The sequence below is a fragment of the Crocuta crocuta genome, unplaced genomic scaffold, assembly GCF_008692635.1.
Source record: "Crocuta crocuta isolate KB4526 unplaced genomic scaffold, BGI_CrCroc_1.0 scaffold81, whole genome shotgun sequence".
Lineage (NCBI taxonomy): Eukaryota > Metazoa > Chordata > Mammalia > Carnivora > Hyaenidae > Crocuta > Crocuta crocuta.
Genome location: NW_027527808.1, coordinates 3,766,546 through 3,783,206, shown reverse-complemented (window position 1 = coordinate 3,783,206; position 16,661 = coordinate 3,766,546). Strand labels below are relative to the sequence as shown.

General features: G+C 34.8%; 1 protein-coding gene across 1 annotated transcript in view; it reads left to right on the top strand.

Annotated features, from left to right (window-relative positions):
* Positions 1 to 12,404, top strand: part of SNX16 (sorting nexin 16) — a 42,110-nt gene extending 29,706 nt beyond the window's left edge. Inside the window, exons 6-8 of the mRNA XM_077774512.1 lie at positions 10,210 to 10,346; positions 11,137 to 11,256; positions 12,214 to 12,404. Of these exons, the coding sequence (XP_077630638.1) occupies positions 10,210 to 10,346; positions 11,137 to 11,256; positions 12,214 to 12,310 (354 nt within the window). The 3' untranslated portion in view covers positions 12,311 to 12,404. The remainder of the gene's footprint in view (positions 1 to 10,209; positions 10,347 to 11,136; positions 11,257 to 12,213) is intronic.
* Positions 12,405 to 16,661: the final 4,257 nt, after the last annotated feature.

Genomic DNA, 16,661 nt, shown 5'->3' with positions numbered 1-16,661 from the left:
ACAACTATCGACCTGCTTTCAGTTTCTACAAATTTACCTGTTCTGGATATTTTAATTAAATAGAGTCATAGTGTGTGTGTGTGTGTGTGTGTGTGTGTGAGAGAGAGAGAGAGAGAGAGAGAGAGACAAATAGAGTATGCATAACATATACTAGAATCCTTATATCTATTTTCTTTCACTTAGCATCATGTTTTTGAGGGTCAACTGTGATGTAGCCTCTATGAATATTTCATTATAATTTATTGCTGAACGGTTTTCCATTGTATGCACATACCACATTTGTTTATCCAGTCACCATTTGAATAGTTTCCAGTTTTGTACTATTTTGATAATGCTTCTGTGAACGATATCATAGAGGCTTTGTGTGGACATTTGTTTCCATTTCTCTTGGGTTGATCCCTAGAGGTGAAAGGTTTGCTTATATGGCAAATTATGTTTAACTTTTTAAAGAAACTCACAATCTGTTTTCTAAAGTAGCTGTATATGAGAATATACATATACCACTAGTCTATGAGAATTCCAGTTTATCCATGTCCTCATAACATTTGGTTTATCTGTCTTTTGGAATGTAGCCATTCTTATGGGTATGGAGTGTGGTATTTCACTATAGTTTTAATTCACACTTCCATAATGACTTTTTATGTTGGTCACTTTTTTAAATATATTGATCACTTCTTCATGTGTTTTTTAGCCATTCATACGTTTTCTTTGATAAATTGTCTATTCAAGTCTTTTTCCTCATTTTTTTTAAGTTTGGCTGTTTGTCTTATTGAGTTATAAGTGTTCTTTATTTTGGACATAAGTCCTTTATCAGATATCTGATTTACATATATTTTCTCCTGATCTGTATGTGTCTTTTCATCATTTTAATACTGCCTTTTAAAGTACTAATGTTTTCCATTTTAATGAAGTTTATCACTTTATTTGTATTTTTTAATTTTTTAAAATTTTTTAATGCTTATTTAGTTTTGAGAGAGAAGAGAGATAAGCAGAGCATAAACAGGGGAGGGGCAAAGAGAGAGGGAGACAGAATCCGAAGCAGGCTCCAGGCTCTGAGCTGTCAGCACAGAGTCTGACATGGGGCTTGAACTCCAAACCACGAGATCATGACCTGAGCTGAAGTCAGACGCTCAACTGACTGAACACCCTGGCGCCTCCGTTTTATCACTTTTGAAAAATGTCTTATGATTTTAGTGTTGTGTCATTAAGAACTCTTTACCCAGCAATACCTGGCTGGCTCAGTCAGTAGAGCATCTGACTCTTGATGTCAGGGTTGTGGTTCAAGCCTTTCGTTGGGTGTGGAGCCTACTTAAAAAACAAAACAAAATAAAAAATTCTGTACCTTATACAGGGTCACAAAGGTTTTCTCCTTTTTTTCTAAGAGTTTTATAGTTTTAGTTCTTACATTTAGGCCTGTAATCCATCTTGAACTGATACACTTTTTTTAAGGTATGAGGTAAGGGTCTTAATTTCCTATAGATATTTAATTGTATTTGTACCTTTATTGAGTTGGCACATTTATCAGAAGTCAAGTAAACATAAAAGAATGGGTTTGTTTCTGGGATCTTAATTCTCTTCCATTGGTCTAGTTACCTATCCATATGCCAGTACCTCACAGTCTTGTTTATTACAACCGTGGCTACTGTTTGCATAGTATATGTTTTTCCATCTTTTTGCTTTCAATTTGTGTCTTTCAACCTACGGTTCTCTCTCTTGTATATAGCATCTGCCATTTTACAATTTATATTCTGTCTGTCTCATCTGTTTTGGTCCTCTTTCTCCTTTCTTTTTATTTTTTAGTGATTTCTGTACTATGCATTACAGTATGCACCTTAACACAGTCTACTTCAGAGTAATACTTAATTCCAGTAAATTATAAACTCGGCTTCCATATATCTTTCCCCCCTCCTTGGTATTGCTATGATTACATATTTTTAAGGTAGACTCTAGGCCCAATTTGGAACTCAAACTCTTGACCATGAGCCAGCCAGACACTCCTTATTACTACATATTTTAAATCTATGTTATAACCCCAGTAATACAGTGTAATAATTATTTCTTTATACAGTCTTTTCTCTTACAAAGAAATTAAGATATGAGAAAAATATATGTTATAAACTCTTACATTTATTCACTTATTTACTATTTCCAGCCCTCTTCATTCCTTCCTGTGGATTGATGTTATCAACCTGGTATCACATTCTTTCAGCTTCGGGGTCTTCCTTTATTTGTAAGGCAGGTCTAATAGCAACAAATTCTCAGTCTTTGTTTATCTGGAAATGTTCATTTTTGAAGGATAGTTCTATTGACAGGTTTTTTCTTTCAGTACTTTGTGTTATTCCTCTGTCTTCTGGCCTCCATTGTTTCTGATGAAAAAGTCAACCTTTAATTACATTGTTCCCATGAACATAACAAGCTATTCTGCCCTTGCTGCTTTCAAGATTTTTTCTTTGATTTTTTTTATTAACATTTATTAATGTTGAGAGACTGTGTTTGTGTGAGAGGGGGAGGGGCAAAAAGAGAGGGGGAGGAAGAGAGAGAATCTCAAACGGGTTCCATGCTGTCAGCTTAGAGCCCAATGTAGGGCTTGATCCCATGAACCATGAGTTCATGACCTGAGCCAAAATCAAGAGTCAAATGCTTAACTGACTGAGCCACCCAGGTGCCCCTTCTTTGACTTTGAGCAGTTTGATTATGATGTATCAAGGTGTTTATCATAATTTGACTTTATTTAGCGTCTTGGATTTGGCAGATTAACACCAAATACATAAGATTTATGAAATTGTTGGGGTGCTTGGGTGGCTCAGTCGGTTAAGCGGCCGACTTCAGCTCAGGTCATGATCTCACGGTTCATGGGTTAGAGACCTGTGTCAGGCTCTGTGCTGACAGCTAGCTCAGAGCCTGGAGCCTGTTTCAGATTCTCACTGACCCTCCCCTGCTCATGCTGTCTCTCTCTCTCAGAAATAAATAAAACATTAAAATTAATTAATTAATTAAAAAATATTTATTAAATAGTTGGCCATTATTTCTTCAAATAATTTTTTTTTCTTCAAATAATTTTTCAGTCTTTTTCTTTTGTCTTTCTCCTGGGATTCCCATTACACATATGTTTGTATACCTCACATTGTACTACACGTTTCTGAATGCTGGTTTGTTTTTGTTTTGTTTGTTTTCCCCCAATCATTTTTCCTCAGCTCTTGAGATTAAATGATTTCTATTGGTGTATCTTCAAGTTCACGGACTCATTTTTGTATCATTTCCAATCTGCTGTTGAACCCCTCTTGCTAATTTTTCACTTCACCTATTGTGCTTTTCAACTCCAGAGTTTCTATTTGCTTTTACTATTATTATTCTATTTCTTTATTAATTCTGTACTGTGTTAATTACTGTGGCTTTATAATCTTTGTATCTGGCAAGACAAGGTTTCCCTTCCTTGTTCTTCTTCAAAATTGACTTATTTTCCCATATGAAATTTAGAATCAACTTGTGAGTTTCATGAAAGATCCTACTAGCATTTTGTTTGGAATTATAATACTTTTACTGGTTAATTTTGAAGATCAGAGTCATTACAGAATTGAATCTATCAATAGATTTTTGCTTTATAGGTCTTTTTTAAGTCTTTAATAAAGGTGAATTTTTTTTTTTCCTGAAACATCTAGGGAAAGCTATAGAATTTATTCTTTATGGATTTTCTTATCATAATTGGTATTTTATTATATTCTAACTTATTACTGTTGTATTATTTTCTGTATATTCTATGTTACATCTATGGTGAAATCTCTTAAAAGTTTGTAGATCCTTTTAGATTTCTATATACATATTATATCCCCTGAAGTATTAACAGCTGTTTTTTCTTTTTTAATCCTTAATACCTTTCATTTCACTTGATATTTTTTGTGCTAATTAGGATCTTTGGAGTTAAGTAGTAGCATTTATGGTGAGCATCCTATTCCTCTCTTCCTAACTTTAAAGGATGATTCTATGTTTCACCACTGATTAGATATGGTGTTTCCTGCAAGCTGTTGGTAATTGTGGGTTGTATTTGTTTATGTCTTTGTTTTTACACTAAGGAAGTTCTTTTCCTAGTTTGTTGAAAGGTTGTGATATGTGTATGTTATTAATGCTTTTGCTTACATTTATCAAGATGATGGCTTTTCTTAATCTGTTAGTGTAGTAAATTACATTATCAGATCCTCAAATGCTAAAACATTATTCATCTATGGGATTAACTCATTAATTCAGCATTTTTTAATTGCTGGATTTGGATTGTAATGATTTTATTTAGAATTTTTGCAATATAATTTTCCTCCCTGTTATTGTTGGATCTGACATCAGGATTATACAGGGCTTATATAAGTTAAGGAATAGTCTCTTTTTCTTTTCTCCAAAATTATTTGAATAAGATTAGTGTTGTTTGGGGGCACCTGGTTGGCTTAGTTGGTTAAGCGTCCGACTTTCGCTCAGGTCATGATCTCACAGTTCGGGGTTCGAGCCCCGCGTCGGGCTCTGTGCTGACTGCCAGCTCAGAGCCTGGAGCCTGTTTCAGTCTGTGACTCCCTCTCTCTCTGACCCTCCCCTGCTCACGCTGTCTCTCTGTCTCCTAGAAATAAATAAAACATTTAAAAAGAAAAAAAGAAAAAGATTAGTGTTGTTTGTTCCTGAGTATTTATTAGAACTCACCTGTAAAACAACCTGAGTCTGCAATTTTCTTTAGTTTGTTCTATAGTTTTATGCATAGATTTTCGACAACTGATTATGTTTCTTTAATGAGTAGAGTTTATTTGGCTGTTTCTTTTTTTTTTTTAATAATTGTTTAAATTTATTTTTTGAGATAGAGGGACCGAGAATGAGCAGGGGAGGGGCAGAGAAAGAGGGAGACACAGAATCCAAAGCAGGCTCCAGACTCTGAGCTGTCAGCACAGAGCCTGACGCGGGGCTCAAACCCACGAACCCGTGAGATCATGACCTGAGCTGAAGTCAGGCGCTTAACTGACAGAGCCACCCAGGTGCCCCTTTGGCTGTTTCTTTAGGGATCAAGTTTGATGTATTTTTTAGAAGATTGCCAATTTGTACAGATTTTAAAGTACACTGATGTAAGGCTGTTTTCTCATAATTTTTAAAATCTCTTAACGTATCTTTAATTACCAAAAGTAGTATACTTAATTCCCTCATTATGATTTATTGTTAAATTTTTCTTTAGAATTCTGTAGTTGAAATATCCCTAGTGAATCATTCCTTTTATTATTAGATAGTGACTGATTTTGTGCCTAATGTTTTCCACTTGAAATGCATTGCTCTGATATTCATAGAACTATACCTTTTGTGGGGAAGAAAGAGTAAATTGCCTCTTGCCTTATAAGTATTTTTCTATATGTTTAAAGTGTGTTTTTTGTCAGCATCTAGAGGTAGATTTTTGGGTTTGATGCAAACAGAAAAATCTGGTTTTTTACTGATGAATTTATTATAACGTTGTCCAGTAATTACCAATATGTTTGTATTTATTTCAGCCATTTTGTTTTGTGTTTATTTACCCAGCTTCTTCTTTCCTTCCTTTGATGTATTTAATGAGTTTTCTTTCTTCCCTTTTTTCCTCTACTCTTGGCTTCTAAGCTCTGTATTCACTCTCTTTTATTTAATGGTCATATGCTGTTCTCATCACATAACTTAGAACCAAGTTGTTTCCAAGCCCCCAGAGCGAGCCAGTGCTTCCTAAGATTTACCTACACGCCTGCCACACTCTCCTCACCATTCCAAGTTCTTTCACCTCACTCTTTCCACTGGGCTCAGTTAACTGCTCCTTGAAATGTGTTATTTAATAGTTCTTTTAGCAAATGTGTATTGGTGAAGTTTAGGTATTTAATGTCTGAAATTTTTTAAATCTTGCTCTCATTCTTGAAGTATGATATAAGTGGATCTAGGATTCTACCTTGATAGTCATTTTTCTCAGTGTTTCCAGGTCTTTTCCACAGTCTCTGCTGTAGACCACTGCTGTGAGACATCTATCCTCGGTTCATTGTTGTCCCTTTAGAGTGAACTGTTTTTCTTTCCTGATATTTTAGAGCTCCTCTCTAAAGATCTAAATGATCTAAATGATTTTGGCATTTGCAATTTTACTATCTTGTGTGTGGGTGGTTTCTGTTTTTGGCTTCCTTGGGATGCATTATTCTTCCCAAATCTGAAAATGCTATTATTTAATCTGTTCTGAAAATTTTCTGCTATTTTCCAACTGAGTGTTGCTTCTCCTCATTCTCTTTGTTCTCTTTTTTAGGTACTCTGTTTATAAATACATGTGTTAGTTTCTTTTTTTTCCTTTTCCATCCGTCTTAACCTTTCCTTCATGTTCTCTGTCTCCATCTCTCTTTATTCATCAATTTATAAATTCTGCAATTTTCTTAGTTCTCCCTCCCAATTTACTATATTGTCTTCAGACAGGATTATACTACTGTTTGAAACTTCCATTAAGATTTTAATAATATTGACTGTATTTCTCATGTCATGACATCTGTTTTGTCTCCGTTATACCTGATGTTTTTTAATAGTGGCTTTTAAAATGTATTTTCAAGTCATTATACTTGTTTATATTTTATAGTCTAGTAATAGTATAGTCTGAAGTTTATCAAATTCTAATTCTTCTGTTTTTTTGGGTCTGTTCACGCTTTCTTTTATATTGGATGATTTTGTTTTGTGTGTTTTATAATTTTAGATTATAAATTTACTTTGATTAGAAGTTTGTCTACAGAAAACCTGAACAGCCAAAGTTAAGGGTATATTCTTCCATGGAAATTGTTCACTTCTGCTGAGATACCTTGAGTATCGTTTATCCTGGACCATTTTTATGCTGATTTCTAAGCTTGGCTGTTTCTGACTGATGATGATAGTTACAAATTCAACGCAAAATCCACGTGAGGCATTAGCCCATGGTTGTAGATTCTTACAGGGAGACTTTAGCTCTTCCACCTAAAGGCCAAGATGAGACAAACAGTCTTCCTTGATATAGTCATATTTTGATTAGTGTATTTTTATTAATGGCTTAGCTTTATAAAGTCCTTGTTTTATTCCTGAGTGTCTCATTTTTTGTCACTAACCCGTAAAATGTGCCTGACTCCTCATCTCTTGTCCCATCTTGGTGTTTAAGGTTCACAATTACCAAAAAACAACCTCTCTTCACCCCTCCTCCACTACCCAAAGCTATAGTGTCGGTACATGTGCTGGTGGCACTTGTTTTCATTTCTCTTCATTTTTGTTCCCCGAGACTTACCCCTGTTTCTTGCCCTCATAGCTATTTTAAAAGTTGAGTTTTTAGCAAGGTATTTTATACTCAGAGGCCTTAGTTTGTCTAGTCACCCCAATGCTGTTATCAATGTAAGTTACATATGGTCATTTATCTTGTTTTTGTCTGTTTTCTAGGTTCTATTTGCATTATAGTTGAAAACTGTTGAGTTTTTTCATAATGTGAATATACCCAGGGTTTTAAATCCAGAAATGTTTATAAGGTCCATCTTGTGTCATTAGGTGAACAAGCAAGCCACAGAATGATATGTATTATGTACTCCCATTTATGTAAAGACAAATATTTGAGAAACTGAAAGTAATTCAGTTGGGTAGAACATGGGGTATGAGGAGGACCAAAGGACAGGAAATAGAGCGAAAAGGGAAAGAGAGTGAAAGCTATGAAGTTGGGGTAAAAGGCATATGTCACATCATAAGGTACTTCATTTGCCAACTTAAGATATTTGACCTTATTACTTAGGCAGTACTGAATCAGAGGTAGCATGATCAGATCTGTTTCTAGGAAAGCCAGCTTAGGGGTGCCCGCATGGTTCAGTCAATTAAGTGTAAGACTTCATTCAGCTCAGGTCATGATTTCGCACTTCATGAGTTTGAGACCCACATCAGGCTCTGTGCTGACAGCTTGGAGCCTGGAGATGCTTCGGATTCTGTGTCTCCCTCTTTCTCTGCCCCTCCCCCACTCACGCTCTGTCTCTATCTTTCAAAAAATAACGTTAAAAAATTTTTTTAAAGCAACAGAAAAAAGCCAGCTTAAATTGGAAGAGTGCCTAAGCGAACATAGGTAAGCCAATTAGTTTACCTGTGGTGTAGTTTGCCTAAGCGAACATAGGTAAGCCAATTAGTTTACCTGTGGTGTAGTTTGGTTAATAATTAAAGACTGAAGAAATGAGAACAAATGACAAAAACACAAACGGTATTGATGAGGCAGTAGGGAATGAGAGGAAGGAAAAAACTGAATTATCCTTGGGTCATCAAGTAGATAGGGAAATGGAGTGATGCCTGCCTGGTGGCTTGGATGATGAGGAGGTAGAATAGATCCTTTGAATGCTATTTGACTTGCCGTTGATACATCTAATTGAAGAGGATGAGTAGGTATATGAATGATGTCTACACACACACACTCAGGCAAGGTGTGGGCTGGAGATTAACAACAACAATGACAAACCACATTAAAAAGTAGAAATGAGAACCGAAGTGTTAAACAGTAAGTGCAATTGCCTAGGGATGGCACATAGAGCAAAAGAATATGTAACTAAGGGCAAAACTTTAATGAATGCCCACATGGAAAGAACGAATAGAAAGCTAAGAAGTAACTGTGAAAGTTAAGAGTCAGCCAGGAAGTTTTATGGTAGCCAGTTAAAGAGGATTCCGTTAATTATTTTTTAAATTAAGTCAGTGATGAGTGACATGCAGTGTAGTCAATAAAAACAATACTTTGGATTTGACCGTTAAAGGGTCATTGTTAACCTTTGCCTGGGCATGGTTAGTAGAGAAAAAGAGAGCAAGACTCCTCATTTAGTGATTTTAGAAGTAAATTGGGGGCTAAATTTGATGATAAATACTTTTTTTGTGGAAAATTTTTTCTCTTTTGAAAGGAAGATTGAGTTAGTAGCTAGAGAGACTCATGATCAAGTGGGAGGTGGAGTTAATTTTTTTTATATGCAGAAATTTTTAGGGTTTACTTCATCAACTTCAGTCAGTTTTATCAAATAAATTCAGAGTCCAGAGGAAGGAGAAAAGTTGAAATTTTAAGAGAAAGCATGTGATAGACTACACTTCCAGAGGAGGTAGGGTAGATAAAATAACTTGAAGAGTTACATGTTCTTGAGGACAAGAACAGGATGCAAATGTCGTTGGGAATCTGGGAGTCGCTGATTTTTTTTTCCTGGTATAGGAATCAGGATCATCTCCTGGGTTTGGAATCAGTGATAGTAATGTTGTAAGAGGACTTGGCAGGAGTGAAAGCTTAAAATAGTCACAGAGAGGGGCGCCTGGATGGCTCAGTCGGTTGAGTGTCTGACTTCAGCTCAGGTCATGATCTTGCATCTTATGAGTTCAAGCCCCACATCAGGCTCTGTGCTCACAGCTCAGAGAATGGAGCCTGCTTCGGATTATGTGTTTTCCTCTCTCTGTGCCCCTACCCGGTTCATACTCTATCTCTCACAAAATGAATAAATGATTAAAAAAAATTTTTTTTAATAAATAAAAAAATAGTCACAGAAAAAACAGGCAATGATAGAAAACTAGGAACAATTAGAAGCATTGATCATTTTTACTGAAAGCCTCATCAAAATAAGTGACCCACAGTTTTTCGTGAGATCATTTTTTGTGATAGTATGATTTTTGTTTGTTTATTTTGTTCATCTTTATTTCAGCAGGGCTTAGCATCTGGGTATGAAGGATCGAATGTCAGTTTTGAATGAATACAGAAAAAGGAGAATCAAGAGGAAAGCAATGTAGCAATGTTGGGGGGAGGGGAAACAACATTGTCTAGGTGCTACCAAGGAGATTGCTATAATAGCATAGCTGCTGAGTGAATACAAATCAATAGCCACAGTTTTTCAAAAAAAACATATTCATCCAGGACCAGGCAAAACTAGATGAAGGAGAATAGAAACTTTCACAGTGGTTCCTGGTTATTTTTTCCCAGTCATACACTAGAGGCGTATCACATACCCGTTTCAGGCACCGTGGCCTACTACTTAACAATTCTCAAGAAAAGGGACTTGTAGTTATAAGTCCCTGAGGTAGATAAGGATTGAGTGTCAAGATAGCAAAGATCAAAAAAAGTGAGGGAAGAGAACAAATTGTTTGCGCTGCACACATACTATTTTGATGATATTCTTTGACTCTTTAGTAATGGTCTTGAGGAAGATACTGCGTAAGTAATTTTTTCTGGATTTTTTGTTTGTTTTCAAGGCTTTCTGTGAAACTTTAGAAGAGACAAACTACCGTTTTCAAAAAGAACTACTTGAAAAACAAAAAGAAGTGGAATCACTGAAGAAACTCCTCAGTGAGAAGCAACTTCATATAGATACTCTAGAGAACAGAATTAGGTATATTGTGATACCTGCATTTTTTTGCCTTACTGATTCAAGTCAATACTCTGGGCTAAAATGCCCTTTGTATTTTACTATGATTTAGAAAATTTTTGATTTCAAAAGTCTTAGACTCTTGGTATACTTCCTTGTAGCTTGGGAAAATTGCCTTTTGATAACTTATTTAGGAGGCTGAATATTTGAAGGATGGGAAACATTAGAAAAATAACTCCCTAGTTGTTCAACAAGATAAACATTATTTACTTTAACCTATTTAAATGGCATCTTTGTTTCTAGGCACTTATGCCAACTTCTCACATATGAAAGTTGTGGTTTGCATTCCTGTCAGCATATACTGAATTGATGTTAAAATCATTTTACATTAATCATAAGTACTAATTTCTCTGTTGACTCCCAGAGTCAGCACTTTATTAGCCATTTTAAAAATAGACTGGGGAAGGGGCGCCTGGGTTGGCTCAGTGGGTTAAGAATAGACTGGGGTGCCTGGGTGGCTTAGTCGGTTAAACATCTGACTTCAGCTTAGGTCATAATCTCACTGTTCATGGGATCAAGCACCACGTCAGGCTCTGTGCTCACAGCTCAGAGCCTGGAGCCTACTTCAGATTCTGTGTCTCTTTCTCTGCCCCTCCTGCTTATGCTCTGTCTGTCTCTCAAAAATAAATGTTAACAAATTAAAAAAAAAAAAAAAAGAATAACTGCAGACTGCTAAAGCTACATGTATTTGCAGAAACAAACCAGTTCATATATTATTTGTAGAAAATAACTTGTTGCTCTAATTTGCTTTTAGAACATTGTCTTTAGAACCTGAAGATTCTCTGCACATGTCAGGAACAGAAGGCAGACATGCCCCAAAGGTGGAGTCCTCTGCACTTGAGGTTGATAGAGATGTTGTACATGAAGAATCTAGGTAAATTATATTTGGTTTATCATAGCCTAAACATCTGAATAATTAAAGGGAAATAGTCACTAATACTCTATGGAGTATTTTTTATGAACTCAATGTTATTGTATCATAAATCTGCTAAGCAGAGAAAGACTTCTGGATATTCTAGGCCATGCCTAAAAATGAGTCTATGGAATCCAGGCTGTAAATGTTATTACTTACTTTGAAGATATGTCTAAATTAAGTACTCAGTTAATTTATTAATTTTGTAGAGCTTGACAAATTACTTTAATCTCTCTCAGTCTTTCTCCATTCAAAAAGTGGGATACTGTAATAGCAACCAGCCTGCCTCCCTACAGAAATGGTGAAAAGATAGTATATTTGAAAGCACATAGATGGGGCACCTGGGTGGCTTAGTCGATTAAGCGTCCGACTTTCGCTTAGGTCATGATCTCGCGTTTCGTGGGTTCAGGCCCCGCGTCAGGCTCTGTGCTGACTGCCAGCTCGGAGCCTGGAGCCTGTTTCGGATTCTGTGACTCCCTCTCTCTCTGACCCTCCCCTGCTCATGCTGTCTTTCTCTCTCTCTCTCCTAGAAATAAAAAAAAAGAAAAAAAGAAAAAGCACATAGAATATTTATTACTTATAAGCCAAAATGATTATTAGTACTTTAGTGGTAGTAATTAAGCTGTAATTATGAGAACAAATTTTATGTTAGTAAAGGTCACTATAAACTAGATTTTTATCGATAGGTGGTAGTTGAAACAGCTGAAAGATTTAAAAATATATCTCCAAAAGTGTTGTCTGGTAACAATAACTTAAAAATATTAAATTTCTGATCAAATATTTAAATATTCTTTTCCATAAAATATTTTCCATTAATATTTAAATATTCTTTGCATTAAGCAAAAAAGTTTTAAAGGTAATAATGAAGTGAAACAGCATGTATCTAATCTCTGTTGACGTGTTTCTCTTTTTTTGCAGAGCTGATGATAAGCCCTGCTTAAGTTGTAGTGAACCTGAAAATTCTGTATCAGACATAGAAGTAGCAGAAGTGGCATACAATGCAGAAGACGACTGATACACAATGAGCAGTTACTTACATTTATATGTTTCAGCAAATTTAGAATCGAATGATAGTTAAAAATAAAAAAGACTGAAGCATTTATAGAAAACTAAGATTGCACGTGTATAAAGTTTACATAAAGAGAAGTTTTTTTAAGTTATTGGGATAGGAAATGTATTCATTGCTGCTTTAAACTGTCTTTTATCCAACCTTTGTATTTAATAGACTAAAAAAAATCTAGTTAGAATTCTGTTATCAAAACTAAATCCTTAAATAATGTGCATAAATTATTTTGGCGTTTTGCCAATATATTGCTCCAAACTTGTGCGTGTGTGTGTATGTGTGTGTGTGTGTGTGTTATACTTGCCAATTATATCAGTTAAATGGACATTTAATGCATGTTGCTATGATTGATATATACTTCTTTGTATCTCTGACACATGATATATTTTCATTAGTGGTTTAAATCAGTGGTAAAGATGAATTAAGTTTTAAATGTTGACATATTTACCATCTGTAAATAAAAATTGCCTGTTGCAATGTTATTGCTATTTAAAAAGAAGAAAACTTTCTAATACCAAAGGAAAACTATTTGAAAGAGCTATAGTAACATATAATAACATAGCTAAAGTGATAAAATAGCCTTGATTTTAAAAACTCAGTATCAGAATATTATAAGTGTCCTAGTTTATTATAATATGTTGTACTGATTTTCCACATAATCATCATCTTAAATCACTACCTGTAGAATCAGTGAGTTTGCCTCTTTCAGAATACTACCTCTTTTTGCTAATCAACATATACTCTTTTGAAAATATTGATTCTAAGCAAATAGGGAGTTCTACAAAGAAACACAAAATAAAAAGCCATATATACTATAAAGTTCCTAACTATGTTGACTCCTGGGATTGCATTTTTATCTCTGTATATGTGAATATGTTGCTATATAATGTATTAAAGCTGATTTTCCTTTTAATATATTTAGCCAAGTGATGCACTTTATGATAATTAAACTCTTTTGTGCCAAGTTTAATTGGTGAATTTCTTTAGTAAGTAGAGTTAGGAAGAAATTATGTAGTGCCTTCACTATTTCACTTTTATACACCAGTCTGCTAGGGTCTGTGAGTCAGCTTTATGAAAAAGTGTTCATTTCAGATTTGCTTATAGTTGTTGAAAGTGCCTCGTTTTGTTTTTATAAGATGAAGTTAACTCATTTATTTTCTATTTCCACTGCTTTGCATATTGCTGTTAATAAGCACTGTGAGCATTCTGAAATTCCAGTCGGTTTTTTGAACTGCATGTGCTTTCTAAAAGCTGACAGAAACTTACTGGAGAAAAAGAATAACCATCTCCAATTTTGTTTTCCTCAATATCTAAAAGTTTATCAGTATCTTGATGTACATACTAAAATGTCTAAAATTCTACTTAAGTAGACTAAGAGATCAATTGGCAATTGTCAACTTTTGATCTAAAAAGGAGTCTGCTTCTTACCAAAGTACCAAAAATTTTAAAAAGCCTTTGTCAAAATGTACAGGTATGTTTTGTGTCAGAATATTTTCCACAAGGTATATTAGAAATGTGTTTACTATCTTGGGAGATAGAAAGAATGTAATAAGCTATCTATTCATTTCAAAATATTCTAGGCCTATAAAGGCTTAAAAAGAACAATCATTTAAATTAATATTTTTAGTCTAATAAAACAAAATGATCTTTGCATTTTAGACATTTTAGTGCTATATACATGTCTGTTTTAAAGTGAACCATACGTTTTCAAAATCTGGCCTTTAAGAACATTGTATGTAAAGTTTGGATGAGTAAAGAAAAACCCTTGTTGATAGCCACTATTTATATTTAGAATTTACTTTTGTTTACTTTTGTGATGCATTTTATTCCCAGTATTCATTTAATAAATTATTTTTTCAGTACAGCAGTAGCTATGTTGTTTAGATGTTGAATACTATTTTCCCCTTCAATTTCAATGTTCTCTCTACCCCTTACAAATATTGTAAATTTAATTATACTTAACTGCTGCATCCCAGAGACGTGGAATGAGTTTATGATTTTTTTTAAGTTTATACTTCATATTACTGATAATTTTAAGTCTTTGTGAATAGGTGCAGTGCATTTCAAATGTAACCAATATTAATAAAAAAATTGAACGTAATTCAAGCAGAAAACACTTGTGGGTAATCTTTTAAGCTTTTAAAAAGTTCATGTATAAGTAGTAAAACCATGAAACTTAGCATTTTAAAATGCATTTTGTCTATTCTGCGATTAAACATTTAAAGCACATTTATTTAGAAAATCATGTTCCTCATAAATAATATATATAGTCTACTTCAACCATCTGTGACATTAGAAGGGAGCAATGGCCTTCAGTCTGCAAATAATTTATCTAGTTTTGAAGTGGGTTTCTTAACATCAATAAAGGAGTTGGGGATTATGTTAAAAACAAGTCTGTATGTAAAAAATTATGTAAAAAAAAGTCTCTTTACTAGTCCCAACTAGTAGAGAGGAATCTAAATTTTATCCTCTGGGAGATTTTCAAAGAGCCACTTAGTTGATCCACATTTTAGTTCTTCCAAAAGATAATAGAATTCTCTGTACTGCATTGCACTTTGCTTCTGTGCTATTGGCTTCTACTAGCAAAACAATCATTAGGACTTGTATTTTCAACACAAGTGTTTTTAGGACTGATGTCTGCTATACTGTACAGTGTACCCTTTATGAGGACTCATGGGAGAAAATTCTCTTAGGTCTCAGTAGCTATAAAACCTGTGCTTTTCTTAAAGAATTGATTTGTTTTATCTTCAAGACTCTGTTACTATCTTTCTCTTTATTTATTTGTTTTTGGAACAGCCTTAAGCCAAATTGTAGTTCACCTGTAGCTACCATATAGAACCTTAGGAGTTGTGCTTTTGTATAGTAAGCATGACTTTATTTTTCTTCTTACTTTCTCAACTCCAATTTTCCTCCTTGTTTAAGGTCTCCAATTAGAACGGATGGCAGTAATTAAAGCTTAATTATTCTTCTCTTAAAAAGATTTCCTTAAGTAGGACCAATAAATATGGAATGCAAACTTAGACAACCTAGCCAGTGGTAATCTATGGGTATGTTCTTGGCTAAAGCATGATATTAATAAACTCAGATTATAGTTTTAACCATAACCTCAAATTAGAAGCCCCACTTGCCACTTTCTTGTTTATCATTAACAGAAAAGTTAGAATAGTGTCATTAGCTCCACACAAAACAATAATAAAGTCAACACAGCTAATATATACTCAAGAGCCAAAGGTAGTATTTTATTGTAATAGATACAGGTAAGATCTGGTATGGAGTTAGCCTGCATGGAATGTTTGCAACCTAGCTAATTGTAATCAAAGAGGTATTACATGCTGACTAAAGTGCTTTGCTAAGGTGTGAAATGAAAAGCATACCTTGGGGTGATTAAGCTTATATCTGGAAAATTGCTTAGAATTAGATCATATGCCAGTCCTGTCTTCCAGTTCCCTGTATAGCAAATACCATTTATTGGCTAACCTGAAATATTCTTTGCCCCCTTTAAAATAGGAATGAGATAAACTGAATACTTGTTTTCTCAGTTCCCCTTGCTACTAGATTTGAACCTGTGACCTGATGGGCAGTGAGATGAATAGAAGCTGACTTCATTCAGCTTCTGGAAATCTCTTGCTTTTCCTGGTGGCTTCTGGGAATCTCTTGCTTTTCCTGTAAGAAGGTAAGCATGTTGCTGATACAGCCTCTCCCCCTTCCTCTTGTTTCAATCTCAAGTAATGTCTGGAGGTGCTAGGAAAGCCATCTTGCAAATACGGTGTGGCAAGCATGATGGAAGAGTAAGGGAATCACAGCCTAGCCACTTGCTAAACCACTAAAAATTGTACCATGATAAAACCTATTTTTTAAATTTGGATTGTTGGTTTGCCCACAGAGGGTAAAAAGCTTTTCAAATAAAAAAGACTTTTCTTCCTGTGATGATATTGTACATTTCGTTAGTAAAGAAAAAGATAAAAGGAGAAAAAGTTTTTTCCTGGACGCTAAAAGGAGAGAAACATCTATTAGACATACCAAAGATCGCTTACTTCTGAGGCTCCTTTTGGCAAACCAAATATGAAAGAGAAAGCAATCTTGTTCTACACATATGAAGTGGTCTTCTCAGACCACTGGAACAAAATAACCGCAGACTGGATGGCTTAAACAGGAATTTGTTTTCCCCAAGGTGCCGCAGAGTGGGTGGTGTCTGGTGAGGACACTCTCCGGTATCTCATGAGGATGTCAGTCCTGTTGGTCAGGACCCCACGCCTATCTCAGTTAACCTTAATCACTTCCTTAGGGGCCCCATTTCCAATAC